The sequence below is a fragment of the Hippopotamus amphibius genome, chromosome 3, assembly GCF_030028045.1.
Source record: "Hippopotamus amphibius kiboko isolate mHipAmp2 chromosome 3, mHipAmp2.hap2, whole genome shotgun sequence".
Taxonomy (NCBI): domain Eukaryota; kingdom Metazoa; phylum Chordata; class Mammalia; order Artiodactyla; family Hippopotamidae; genus Hippopotamus; species Hippopotamus amphibius.
The window spans coordinates 83,880,027-83,893,993 of NC_080188.1; the positions used below are offsets into that span (position 1 = coordinate 83,880,027).

At 42.1% G+C, this 13,967-nt stretch overlaps 1 protein-coding gene across 2 annotated transcripts in view; it reads left to right on the plus strand.

The window, feature by feature from the left end:
* The window catches only part of TMEM131L (transmembrane 131 like), a 153,884-nt gene that overhangs the window by 91,659 nt on the left and 48,258 nt on the right, over window positions 1-13,967 (plus strand). For both annotated transcript variants that reach the window (XM_057727266.1, XM_057727267.1), the window contains exons 8-16: window positions 5,990-6,067; window positions 6,267-6,420; window positions 7,725-7,783; window positions 8,077-8,185; window positions 9,870-9,960; window positions 10,467-10,620; window positions 11,186-11,356; window positions 12,646-12,715; window positions 13,826-13,943. In XM_057727266.1, coding sequence (XP_057583249.1) covers window positions 5,990-6,067; window positions 6,267-6,420; window positions 7,725-7,783; window positions 8,077-8,185; window positions 9,870-9,960; window positions 10,467-10,620; window positions 11,186-11,356; window positions 12,646-12,715; window positions 13,826-13,943 — 1,004 coding nt within the window. The remainder of the gene's footprint in view (window positions 1-5,989; window positions 6,068-6,266; window positions 6,421-7,724; window positions 7,784-8,076; window positions 8,186-9,869; window positions 9,961-10,466; window positions 10,621-11,185; window positions 11,357-12,645; window positions 12,716-13,825; window positions 13,944-13,967) is intronic.

Consider the following 13,967-nt stretch of genomic DNA (forward strand, 5'->3'; position numbering starts at 1 on the left):
TTGGGTGTAAACCCAGAAGCAGAACTGCTGGATCTTCGAGGAACCACCGTCCTGTTTTCCACCGCGACACCCTTTCTTTCATAGCGTCCTCCGGGCCATGCCTGCTTAGGTCAAAGCCGTGCTGTGCTGCTCAAGGACAAGCCTGAGCAGCCTGCATCACAGCGCCTGAACTTGTGCCGAGACTGGGCCCAGGCTCAAGAGCTGAGCCAGGCCTTCAGGACTCGCTTGCCATTTGCTTAAGGCCCGGCACCAGCCAGTTGTATGAAAATAGCTGCTTGCCTTTGGATCGAGCCTCCGTACGCTGCGTGACCTACCAGGGTGGAAATCCTACATGGCTGTCCTGGAGCTGCCAGCCCAGGTTGTGGCAGTTAAGAGCCGGCTGCCCAAGTGTGAAAGCCAGGGAATTGCACAGCGCAGGCCACTGCCACTTGGTCTGACCAGACGTCTTCATATCTCAGTGGTACCTTGTTCTCCACATTGCGTTTTGAAGGGGAAGATGGTGTGTAGTGAAGCGACCCTTCTCTCTTTTCTTGGGTTCTGAACCAATTATGAAATAAGGACAAGAAAAATTTGAAGCGTTTAAGGAAAAAAAAAATCTCTTCTCTTGGAAACTAGAGGATTGGGGAAGAGGAGTTTCCATTCAAACAGCTTTATGTGGGGAAAATGCTTCCTAGAAGCATTTAAATGATTTGTTGTGGAATTTTACTAATTGAATGCCTGAGTTGTGAACGAATAAGCAAATGCTCCCTTTTGAGGGCCTGCTTCTGCACTGTGATTGGCATAAGTATCTTATTTAATGCTGCTAACATGGCTGTGAGTCCATCACCTCTGTTTTACACAAGAGGAAGCTGAGTCTTGGAAAAGGTAGGGATTATCCCCAAGGTTTCCTCTTGAGTCTGTGTTGACTGCAAAGTCACTTGGCCACACTGCCTTTTCTAAAAAGATGTGGATAAGGAAAAATGTGATACATGTGTGTGCTTTAACCCTTTTTCCCTTAAAACAAATAAAAACAACCTATTTCAGCCACTTCTTTGGGTTTTACAAATATTTGAGTGAGTGGGTCTCTCAACATAGGTAGATTTTGTTTCAGTGGTTACATGTCTGAGAACCAGAAGTTTAGTGGACTGAAACACAATTGCTGGTTAATATTAGGGTGAAGTAACTGAACGCAGCTGAGCCTGTGTGTTACGCAGGAGACACTAATTTAGCAGTTTGGTTAAAGAGTGTGAGTGTTGTATAGACGGGACCCAGGAAAGCACTCATTTTATACAAAATTATTTGTTATATAGAATGTATTGTACGTAGCACCGTATGTGTGGGCCGCTGGCTGGAGTGGTCACATATCTTATGTGGACTCTGTGTGTTCCTGAGACACACGTGGGCATAAGAGACTTACCTTTTGTAAGGACCTCTACAATGTAGCATTCACTGTTGTGTAAGGAAAGGAAAATGTCTGAGAAGGCGAAATCTCAGGTTGGGATATATCTAAGAAATTCTTTAGTATTTCATATGTTGTGTTCCTGAAGTGAAAGGTTTTCATATGTGGTCAGTACTGGAAACATCATAATTTCAAGTCTGTTATTCATTCTGTCTGCATGAATGTGTTATAGACTCTCATATACTCTTGTCAGAGAATATGGTTTTCTCTTGTTAATGAAAATCATCTCAAATGACCTAGAACTTTTAAGTCTATCATTTTCCTTCCTGTTTAATTGCACTCAGCCCCTCAGAATCCCACTCTGCCCCTGGCCTGGAACACAAAGACCAGTTTTTTTAGCAAGTGGGGGAAGGTGATTTTTTTTCTCTTTTATCCCATTCCCTAAATTCATTCCCCTTCTCCACAAAACCATGGAAATGCATGCCATACAAAAGGAGTCTTAACAGGGCTGTTTTCTTGACTGTTACTTTCTCTTGGTATGGTTTTCTAAGACATGTTTTCATGTTGAAGAATTTTTAGGTTTTTAAGTACCTGGGAGAAATAGACCTGGCCTGTTCAGATTCACTTGGAGAAAGTACTGATGACTTATGGTAAAAGACCTGCTATTTTTTTTTTTTTTTTTTTCTGTTTTTCCGCTGAGTGACCTTCGGACCTTTGATAAGTCATTTAACCCTTCCAAACCACATCTTTCCCCATTTTCTGAAAGGGAATAGTATCATACACTTACGTGAAAACTACCAAGGGGACTTCGCGGGTGCTCCAGTGGTTGAGACTTGTGCCTTCCAATGCAGGGGGTGTGGGTTCCTTCCCTGGTTGGGAAGCCAGGATCCCACATGCCTCTCGGTCAAAGGACCAAAACGTGGAACAGAAGCAATATTGTAACAAATTCAGTAAAGACTTTAAAAATGGTTTGCACCAAAAAAAAAAAAAATCTTTAAAAAAAAAACTACTGATGAATTTCTTTTAGCTTTCAAATTTATGAACTAATTTGTTAAAATAATGGCGGAGGTTTCAAAACTAAAGAAGTAGGTTTTTGTTTTGTTGTTTTATAATCTGCCCAGGCGCACTTCTGGGTAAGGGGTCAAAACAAATGTGCTCAGCTGGGGTCCTTTCAGAGAGAATTTCTAATCCCAGTGTGCCTGTGGTTGCCCCAAGAGGCTCTTATTTTGGTTATGGTTTCTCTTTTTAAGTCAAGATTGCAATACGTTTGTTCTTTTGGGAGAGAAAGACATGAACATTAAAATTTCTCTTGGAGGCAAATCAGCAAGCTTCAAGGGCATTTTGAGGATGCTGGAACTCCCCCTTGTGGGGTTCTGAAATATGTCCTACAGCAAATGAAACAATGTGGCAGTTTATTTTTGTTATGTTTCCAGCTAATAGAAGAATCTTACTTAACAAGGTAAATTATAAATTCATGCATCCCGAAATCTACCAAGAATAACAAAATATTGGGCTTTAAGTCACATCAGATCACTGGGCAGATAGGATTTTTAATCATGTTCAAAGTAATAATTTTGAACTTTTAACGTTATTTCAACATGTGAAGAAATACTTTAGGCAAGAAAATTGCCTTGTCAGGTTAAGACCTATAGTTAAATTGTTGTAGATTAGTTAAGCAAAACCCAACTTAATTATAAACGTGTATGTTGAAAGTGTGTTGACATGGGTTTTGCTTTAAGCTTTTTTGGGGGAGCGTTTCAGATCAGAAGCACATGCCAGATACCAGGTGTTGATACCTGCTTTTATTTTAGAGCCATTGTTTATGTTTAGCTTCTTGCCCCTTTCAGGCTTGCACCTTTCAAGCGAGCCTCTGTGACCCAGTGCCCACTTCTCTTCTGTCATCAGCTGTCTGTTGAGTGCCAGTTAAATGGTAGGCATCGTGGTGAGAGCATGAGACAGGGCGCTTGCAGTCTGCTGGGGCAGGCAGGCAGGCCTTGAACAAGTCGCTGCAGCGTGATGAGGGGTGTCATGGAAGGTCAGGTAGAAGGTGGTGTGGGTGTGAGTAACGGCACTTACCCCGTGGCGGTGTGAAGGTCGCCCTCCCTGGGGGTTGTATTTAAGCTGGGACATGAAGGATGAATCAGGTTGAGTTAGGTGGAGGGGAGGGGGGGTTGGGGATGTACGTTCAAGGCAAAGGAGCAGCACCCTTAGAGGTTGAAGGCAAAATGGAACAGAAGGTAGACCAGCGAGGCTGAGCGTAAACAGGGAGGTAGAGACGAGGCAGGTGCCCGAGGTTTACGGCTGTAGGAAAGGACCTGGGACTTGGGCCGAGCAGGAAGTCTGTGAAGGGTTCTGAGCAGGCAGTGGCATGATGTGATTTGCTTATTTGTAAAGTCATTCCCGATGCGGTGTAGACAGTGGAGAGGAGAGGGCAGAGGTAGACACGGGGAGACTAGGAGGAGTGACTGTGCCAGCCTCCCTGCCTTCCTCGCCCTCCCTCCCACTAGGGCAGGGCTCCATCGGCTTCTTCTGTAAAGGCCCCGAGAGTGGTTAGTTCTGGTTTCACAGGCCATCCTCAGCTCTGCTGTCCTAGCATGAGGGCAGCCATAGGCAGTTTGTGGAAAAAAAGAGCGTGTCTGTGTTCCAGCAAGACTTTATATCTACCAACACAGGCCGCGGGCTGGACGTGGCCCACAGGCAGGCGTAGTGAGCTGACCCCTGATCCTTATGGTGTTTATTAGGAATGAAGGGAAGTGAGCGGATCGAGGGGCTGCTAAGGAGGTCCAGTCAGTGTGCCTGGGGTCTGGGTTTGTTTGAAGAGGCCGAGCGAGAAGGCCAAGTGAAGTTGGTTTCCCGGTTTCTGGCTTAAGCCGCTTGATGAGTAAAGGCACTAAGACGAGGCCCGCAGCAGGGTGGGTGTCTCGGCGTGTGAGGATTCACAGGGCCGCCCAGTCACTGGGTGCACACGTGGGTGTGCAGAGAGGCCTGCGCTGCTGAGATAAACGTGGGCAGCTTCAGCGTGTCACAGCCCCACCCCGGGAGAGAGGGAAGGGGGCAGAGACGGAATCTGGAGCAGCTAACATCTGGTGCCCGAGGAGGGAGAGCCAGCAAAGGAGGAGCCAAAGAGGACAGAGAGACACCGAGAGAAGGCGAAGTGCGGGAGGAGGGTCGGCAAAAGAGAGCTTGCTCTTGGGTTTGGATGTGAGGGGGTCACTTATAACTTTGATTAACGCAGTTTCAGGGAGTAGTGGGCTTTTCTTTGTTTATGTCTTTGATGTGGAACTTGCTCACAGAAAGACAGCTTCAGGAATCTAGCTTTCCCTGAAGATCTGAGGTTCAGTTTACAGATGGTGTTACTCTGTTTAAGTCTAGCTGATACTAGACTAGCGATTACTTTTTAAAAGAGCTTTTGGTTAATGTTTGGTCCCATTTACAAGCTTGGTTCAACCCCCTAACTATGTTTACTGCACTTTAAAATGTAACATGCTGTGGTCCCTAGGCATCTGTGGGGGAATGGGATCCAGGACCCCCCTCGGATACCACACTCCAAGGATGCTCAGGTTCCTTCCAGTCTGCATCCACAGAACTGAGGATCACCTGTATTTTATTCGTTCCGTACATTAATCGCTGAATGACAATTGAAGTGGTTAAAAATGTGTTTTTATATAATGTACTTAGGTAGTTCTTATACATCTAACAAATTAAACTTAATTGTGGTGACTCTACTTAAAATGAAAGTCAGTCCAGGGTTTGGGGAATGCCTTCTTACCTTGCTGAGATTTTCTGGTGTTCCAACTTTGAGTGCCAAACCAAGTGCCTTTTTTTTTTATCATCGCTATGCCAGACACGTCACGCTGAACAAAAGAAGAAATCTCTCAGCCTAGATCCTTTAGATTCTGCACTGCCTGACTTTTCTGTGTATTTGCCGTCTGCTGCCCCCACTCTCGCACCCAAACGGCTGTATTCCTGGATTGACGTTGCATTTCTTTGTCTTCAGAATATGTTGATATCGTCCCATGTGGCTGTTAAGATCTTTGAGCTTTATGAAACTCTGCAGATTTTCATACACTTTTGTCTCTTGCATCCACATCCCTTCCACATATTAAAGATGATAGCCAGTTGAATGTTGGATGTCTTCTACGGTTTTGTCATAGTGTCTAAGCTTACTCTGCTGATGGGAGGCAGACATGACAGCTGTTAATTGGTTCTTACTGGGTGAACCTACTTTAAAAGAAAAGCAGACTCCTGTGTTGGAACACAGTGTTCAAAAAGTATAAGAAATACCAAACTTCAGTGTTCCTGTGTATATTTAGAACATATTTATCTGCTGATTGCCATAACAGGAATTTTCATGTTGCCCAAGGGAGAGCTTATGATTTCCATTCGATGTAAGCTCAGTGACAGAGGAGATTTTTCTCTGTTGATTATTGTATTTCCAGTAAATAGAATTTTACTTGGCATCTAGCGGACACTCAAATATGTGTTGAATGAATAAAATTGAAGCACTGAAGAAATGTCATTTCTGAATAAATGATAGATTGTTTACTATTGGTAGTAGGTGGAGCCTTTTGCTTCCTTTTAATTTCTTTCCCCCCTTTTTTCTTCTTTTAGGCAGAAACCACTAATACTAGCCTCTTGCAGGTGCAACTGGAATGCAGTTTACATAATAAAGTGTGTCAGCAACTAAAGGTAAAATTGAAAATTGAGTGTTTTCTTCCCATCTTCTTTCTTGCCGCTCTGCTTAGGAATAAAAAATAAAATAGCATGTTCTGTTCTCAGAAATGCACATCCCTTGACCTTATGTGCTTTTTACCCCTAAAATTCAAAATAGAAAAATTCAGATGACTTTTTTGAGGTCTTCCCTTTTTTCCCATCCGTCTGATCTCAGAGATGTTATGTGGAATCGGATGCCGTCTTACGGCTGCAGATGAGCATAATTGTAGCAATGGAAAACTCCTCGAAAGAATCGGAAGAAAATACGCAAGATTTGTTAGATCATCTCTCTATTATTTATGTAGCTACGGATAAATCTGAGGCCTCAGGTAAGGTGGAATCCTTAAACTTTTCTGTTACAATGTATTTTGATTAAGCTGCCTCATCATTCTGTGTCACTTGCTTAGAGCTTGTATCATTGCGACCCAAGACAAAGAGCCTTTGCTTTCCTTGTTAACTCAGTGCAGTAGTAATTGCTTCTCAGTCTGCGTCTCCCAGTAAGGCTGTGTTATTTTGGAGTAAACTAAGTGGCAACGGCAAACCATTCTGCATTTCCCGGGAATAATTTTTCTTGGCGTTCTGAAGATAGTAAACAAACTAAAGGGGCCTGACAATCTAATATAAATATTCACGAAGTATTTGAAGTCTCGTGTCTCTTGTTTCTGTTTTACTGATTGGTAGAAGCTCAGTTGACCAAATCATGCCGTTGGTATTTTTAATAGTTGGTTGTATGCTGCTTATTCCTAGATGCCTGACAAATTAGAGTAGTGTGAGTTTGTGTTCATTTGTATGAATTTTATCTTTGAAATTGTGTGTCCTGCTTACCAAAAGGAACCTAGTTTATCAGTTTGTTTCTAAGAGATTTTGTAGGAGACACATATCATATGATCCACAAGATTTATCCTGTAGGGTTTGCTCCTATCCATTGGTTATCAAGACTGTTCTGGTAAGTGAGAGAGAGTGTGTGTGTGTACACACATATACACAATTCAGTGAAAGAAATGGTACCAAAGAATAATTTTGAATTGGCGGTCTTAATTGTTGGCCAAACACTGTTTACTTTCCAGTCCTCAGAACTGGTTATAGTAGTCATGAGTCAGCAGGAGAGCTTTCCTGTCCTTGGGTTCATAGTTTCTGGTGATGCCCAGAATGGCCAGGTGGACATCAGTGTAGAGAAGGCTCCTGTTGCATGGGGAGCACTTCTGTTGGTGAGAATTAAAGGGAGGCCTGCGTTTTGAGATCCTGAGTTTTATTTTTCCCAAGTGTGGTTGTCAGATAAGGAAAGGAGGGGCTGTTCAATCATCAGGAGACCTTAGCTTTATTTGAAGCTGTCCAGTTGGTTCATTTCATCCAGGGCGGTAGTAGTATGACCCTAAACTCGGACTTTTTCTGTTGGTGGTTCATCATTGAGAGAGCCTGTGTTGATGGATCAGTCTTTTTGCCAGGGTCCTTTTTGTTGTGACTTAAAAGAATACCCAACAGAAAATAGCTCCTCATTTCACTTTTCGTGTTGAACCGTGACTTACATTTTTTATAGAAATGTGTAATGTTATGATATTTTAACTACTATATTAAGGTTTGAGAGTGAGATGGCCCCTTCTTCTAATCTCACTGCTCTGATTCTTTTGGACAGATGACTCAGCAGTGAATATGTATATATTGCATTCAGGAAACAGCCCTATATGGATACAGGTAATTGGAAATACTCACGCAAAGTACCGTTTAAACTTGCAAGTGTGTATGTAATTGTCGAACATGAGGACTGTCTCTGTTATCTTCTGCTGTCATGTAAACCCATTTTCCCGTGCTTGAGCCCATGTTTGGATGGAGGTTGTCAGCACCCCTTCGTACTGTTCCAGACACACCTGCTCAGCAGTTGTTCTGTATGCCAGTCTGAGCTGCTTAGTCCTTTTAACAGGGTTGATTCAAACCGGATCCGTCTGCGCCCAGCTAAGAGCAGTACTGTGGATTGTTTTCTGTTACAGGATGTACATCATTTCTCACAGAGAGATGCTCTGTCTCTGCAGTTTGAACCAGTACTCCTACCTACTTCCACAACAAACTTTACAAAAATTGCCTCTTTTACTTGCAAAGGTACAGATTTTTAACATATTGGAGATTGTCTTTTTATTTTCGTTATCTAGTTGTTAACGCTGGCAGTTCTTTCTGTGAAATGACTCACGACTACAACGTAGGCAAGCCTTTAGAAAGTGAATGGGCTCGGTTTCAATTCCACAGCCTTAATAGTTACAAGAGGTAGCACAATGGAAGAAGTGATGGCAGTGCTGCTTTTATTCTGCTACATGTGTAGGATTTTGAGTTCATAGATTGTAATTCAGTTGGTGATTTGAAGGACCAGGTTGTAAATGTGTCTGATGGACGTACTGCTTTCACAGAGAGGTTGAGCTGCCCTAGGTTTGTTTCTTTGTGTAGAAATCAGTGCAGAATGTCTGGTGAGTATAAGCCCAATCCAATCTTCAGGATCTTACTTATAGTTCAAAAGATTTCTGTAAAGAACTGCAAACAGATTTTAAACATATGAAAACAAGCCCCACCTCACTTATGTTGAAAGGAATGTTCATTTAAAGCAATAAGTGAGATGTAATTTATGACTTAGATCTATGAAGATCAAACAAATGGTTAATATTCTGTGTTGGTAATGATTAGGAAGAAAAAAAACACTCATATTTTTGCATGGGTGTAAAATGACACAGGCTTTTTGGGAGGGAAAATTGGCAATCTCTGTGAAAATTTAAGATGTACATATATACTCTCTGATCCTTAACATTACTTCTAGGAGGTTATCTAGAGACACACTCGCATATATTCAAAACTAATACAGAAACATGCATCGTTTGTGGCAGCAGAGCAGTGTAAGCCTCCACTGACCGGAGACTTGTAGTCCATCTCCCGGGGCAGGGGGCGGGCGGGGGGCTGTGCTCTGCAGGTACGCTCTGCGCACACAGGGGGGCAGTGTCTGCGGTGTGGCTCTCCTAAGGGTGTCTGTGTACTTGTGTATGCTAGAACACCTGGAAGGCTGCTCGGGAGTCTGCGGGTAGTGGTTTCCTTTGTCTAAGGTAATGGGGACGTCAGGGGAAAGGTAGACTTATTTTCACATCTTTTTGTTAGCGTTTGAATTTGGGGGGAAACATATATATACATAGCTTAAAAAAAAAAAGAGTGGGGTATTAGTATCAGAGTTAGGAATTCAGTACAGTGTTTTGATGTTCTGATGTAGCTCAAGGAGTGCTTACAAGTGATTTAATACGTCACAGGGGTTTGCAGCGTCGTGTCACTTTGGCCGTGAGGCTCCTCTGTGCTCTCAGATTGAACTGTTCCTTTCTTTCTCACACCTCCACATGCACCTCTTCACCGTTCCTCGGTGGGCTTGCCTGTTCACTGTTGTCATCTCTACAGACCTGAGGACTTGCCTCTTACTTAAGATCTGTGTAAAAGGAGAGCCACAAAGCTTTGCCTCTCTCTGCCTCCCCCCTCACTGCACACAGAGAAGAAATGAGAGGTTGGTTTAGAAAAGAGGGGTGAGTAGGTAGACACCATTTTCTGGGTAACTTCCTGGGCAACTTGCCAGGAAGGCCCAAGGATAGGGTGCAAGAAAGGATTTTAGCATTTGTTTATCTCTCAAGTATGATTTTAATGGAGATGGAAGTAGTGAAGTAATTAAAACATTATAAATGAAACATGTGTCTGGTTTTCGTTTGGGCGTAATGAAAGAAAAGATACTGATACTTCACATTTATTTCCTTCTACCTCAAAACAGCTCCATCCTGTGACAGTGGGATGAGAGAAGACAGGAAGAAAAAAAACACTCCGACACTAAAAGCATGCCTTTCCTCTCCTGTGGCTCAAGGGTGGGTGAATTCTGCATTCCCTGGAATCGTATGGTTCCCCCCGCGCCTGCCCGATGATTTAAAAATGTAACTGAGACTTGCATGACTGTCTCTCTGGACTTGCCTACCCTGCATCAGCACTGCTAGGAGGCAGTGAAAGGGTGGTTTGCAGGATGGGAGGGACGAAGCTGAATGATGGAGGTCATGGGTCATATGCAGGCCAGGTGGCCCTGTGCGGGAGAAGGAAGAAATACTCCTGCAGCATTTCTGAGTTACGTTAGGGTCCTGGTTTTGCCTGGAGGCCTCTGTGAGCCGTCCTGGTCCTGACCTCATTGCACCCTCTGGCCTTGAGATGCTGCACTCGTGGGCAGGAAGGCGGAAGAAGGTGATCCGTCCGGTCCTTGCCAGCGCCAACACTGGTTCTCTGACATTTTATGTGGCTATGATTTTTGCAGTTAGAGGCTCATTCGCACGCTGGTGGTAGTTGTACACACGGGGCTGATGGCATGCGCGTCCTGTGTTCACAGGTATTTTCGAATGGACTCTTCTGCAACCCAGTTTCACATACAGACTCACGAGAACACATCAGGGCTTTGGTCAGTGTGGTACCTCAACCATTTTGACCGTGGTGTTGTATTGAATGATGGGTTTGTTTCCAAGGAGACCAAACACATTTTAAAGGTACGCATGGTATTTTTATCCAAGTTTTGGCCTATGTTAAGCTTTGTTTAAAGTCAAATACTATGAAATTAGTATTTACAAAATCTAACTTTCACTTATGAATTTTAAAGTAAGTATGTTTCTTTTAATGTTTTCAGAATTACTTTTAGGCTCTCTCTATTTTTTTTTCAAACTATTGTTCAAGGAGCTCAAAGGGACTAGGATATATCCTTCAGAGATACTTGCTATTACCATTATTTAAAAATATTATAAATTATAATTAATTCTGGAAAGATTATGTGTAGTAAAAAAGAAGCCTGGTTCATGATAAAATACTAGGTTTTTGTAAAATACCACCTTTGAGCATTTCAAGATTACTTTTGTGAAATCTAAAAACAGTTGTGTGTTAAATATTAAGTGAGACCTATCATTTATGTAAAAATATTTCAGTGTTTGACCTGGACATAATTGAGTAAAATTATATTTCTGGAGGTATACAAGAACTTTCATATCGCACGTTATAATGATTTAAATCATAATTAGCATTAGTTAGGAAAGTAATTTCTCTTACTTCTTTTCTTTTTAGATTCTGAATTTCACTGGCCCTTTATTTCTACCTCCAGGCTGTTGGAAAATATTTTCTTTGAAACTTGCTGTTAAAGACATTGCCGTAAATCTGTTCACCCATGTATTTTTGACTACAAACATAGGTGCTGTTTTTGCAATACCTCTACAGATTTACTCGGCGCCGGCCAAGGTATTGTTTACACACTGCATATGTGTTATAATTTTTGCAATAATTACTGTTTCTTTTTTATTAACTTACGGTGTTTGGATTTTGTTGACCGAATTGAGCTCATGTTTTTGAAGGCTGTCTATGAAATTGAAGGATATTACCAGGCCAATCTTAGATGATAAATTGTTTAGATACAGAAATCTTTATTTGAAAAGAGTTTCTATTTCTCATAAAGTAATTTGAGGTAATTTTCAAATGAAGTAAGGCATTATGAGTCGATAGATCTCATTTTCACTTACTTTCAAAATGTATAGAGCAAGAAACATGTGCTTGCTGTAGCAGACACAGTTGAGCTTTTAGTACCTACTTGCAATGAGTTCAAATAAACTAAATCATTAAATGCTTTATTTAAACCTCTGGTAAGTGACTCTCAGCTGCTCATAACCCTTGAATTTCCTTAGCGGGCCAAATCCAAAGTCTGAAAGGGTTCACAATTAAGAAAATGCTTTCTAAAGTCTGGGTGTGTTGTATTTAATTTAGATCTTAAACATGTCTCATTTTTTCTTAATGTTTATTTCTTTTCATTTAGTTACTGTTACTGCTTCTTTTTGATCCAAGCTCGTCTGTATAATGCTGGGTTCTAATTTTTCACTATGAGACATTCATGCAACCATCTTTATGATTTTTCTCACTTATTAGCGTTGGTGTTTCATAGATGGAAGTGCCTCATGTTTAGCTGAAAGCTTAAAGATAGGGCTTCTAAAATTATGCTAAACAAAATGTAAGGTGAATTTCATTCATCCATATTTTGAGCAGAGGAGGTTTCTTAGAAGTTTCCTTTTCCCATCAAGGGATGCACACAAGAAGCGTGACTGGGAGGGAGCAGGCAGGCTGCAGGAACGTGTGCAAGTAGCAGTTCTGTGCTTTCCCAGCCTAGGAAGGGGGACATGCATTTAAGTGTCCTGATTAGCTTAGGAGGTACTATGGATTAGAGGACAGTTTTTAAAAAACCCTACTAAGAACGTCCTGAGACTAATTTAATCTTGAATCCAGAAGGCAGCCTGGTGTCTGTCACTGTGGGCATTGATGATTGCACAGAATCCACTGTAGTGGCCCTGCGTGTGAGAGCCAGTTAGAGCTCTCATTCAAGGAGAAAGGAAGCCAAGAAACCCCTTTAGTTGTTTGGCTTCTGGTTAAAGGGAAGTGATGAGTGTAGGTGGAGGCCCACGTCTGCTATGCATTTGAGTGCATTAGGATTTTTGTGTTTAGTGTTGTGTTGTAAGTTATTCATATATTACTTTTCAATCTAGGAAGGGAGTCTGGGTTTTGAAGTGATAGCACATTGTGGCTTGCATTATTTCATGGGAAAATCAAAAGCGGGTAAGTATTTTGCCCTGAGGCTTTCCGTAGAACTCTAGCGTGGGGTTGGGTGGGGCGTAAGTGAGGAAGATTGCATTTGTGGATGGAATAATCAGTCCTGTTAACGTCATTGCATCATATTCTATTCTTTAAGAGCATGGTCATGAACAGAATGACTTGAAATTGTCAAGAATCCTCCAGAAACATCCGAGGTGCTTGTGTAATTAACGCCCCCTTAAGTCTTAGCCTGTACTTTCGTAAGGATTTTTTCCAAACTTGTTATTTGATCATCACAGCAACCTTGTCGCCAGGAACAGTTGGAAGATTCTGGTTCTTTTATAAAAAGGCTGAGTAGAAGTTAGTAAAAAAAAAAATAATAATTTGGAATTGCGTTTGAAGAGTCTAGTACAGGAGCATAAACGTCTCATAGGGAGCGCTAGTTGTTGTATGAGACTCAGGGCCGGGGTGTTGATAGAGAAAGCTGTTCCTGGTTTTCTCCCTGCCTTTGACTTATTAAAATATGTTATCTAAGGAGAGTGTTAGAGCACAGAGATTTCTTTTGACAGATTCCCCCTTTTCCACCCTGATACACTCTTTAGCACAGACAAGACAGAACAGATAAGTAGAAAGGGCGAGGTGAGCAGGAGACCAGCTCAGAAATGTAACCATGCACCTGCTGCAGGCTGAGCCCTGCTCGGGGCCCTCTTCTGAGGGTTGCTGTTTGCCCATCAGCTTTCTGCCTAGTAACCTTTCTGCTTAGTTGATGACCAGCACTTACGTGCAAGCGGCTTAGCCTTTTAGATTCAAAGCTGTTCAACATGGTCTGAGTGTAATTTTTAACCTGTTACAGACTGTATTCATGAGCCATGTGTCTTTTATGTTATTACCTTCACATAATTCGATTTAGTTCTGTTTCATACATGTTTCTTTGATTTGGTATATCATTTGCCATTGAGTTAGAGGGACTTTTAGTAAACAATCAGAGGACGGGGGAGGGGGAGGGGGGCGGCATTGATTACTTTACCGTCCTTGAGAAGTTTGAGAGAGTTTTAACCCTCAGCCCTTGGCATTATTTACTAAGTGAATTGAGTTTTCTGTACATCTAAATAGTAAATCTGATCTAACTTGTAGAAAATCCCAACTGGGAAGGGAGCCTTTCTCTGGATCGATCAACCTGGGATGTGGATTCCAAACTTGCAAATACATTGTATGAAAGATGGAAGAAATTAAAAAATGGTGACGTCTGCAAGTATGTTTTTCACCTTTCTTTGTT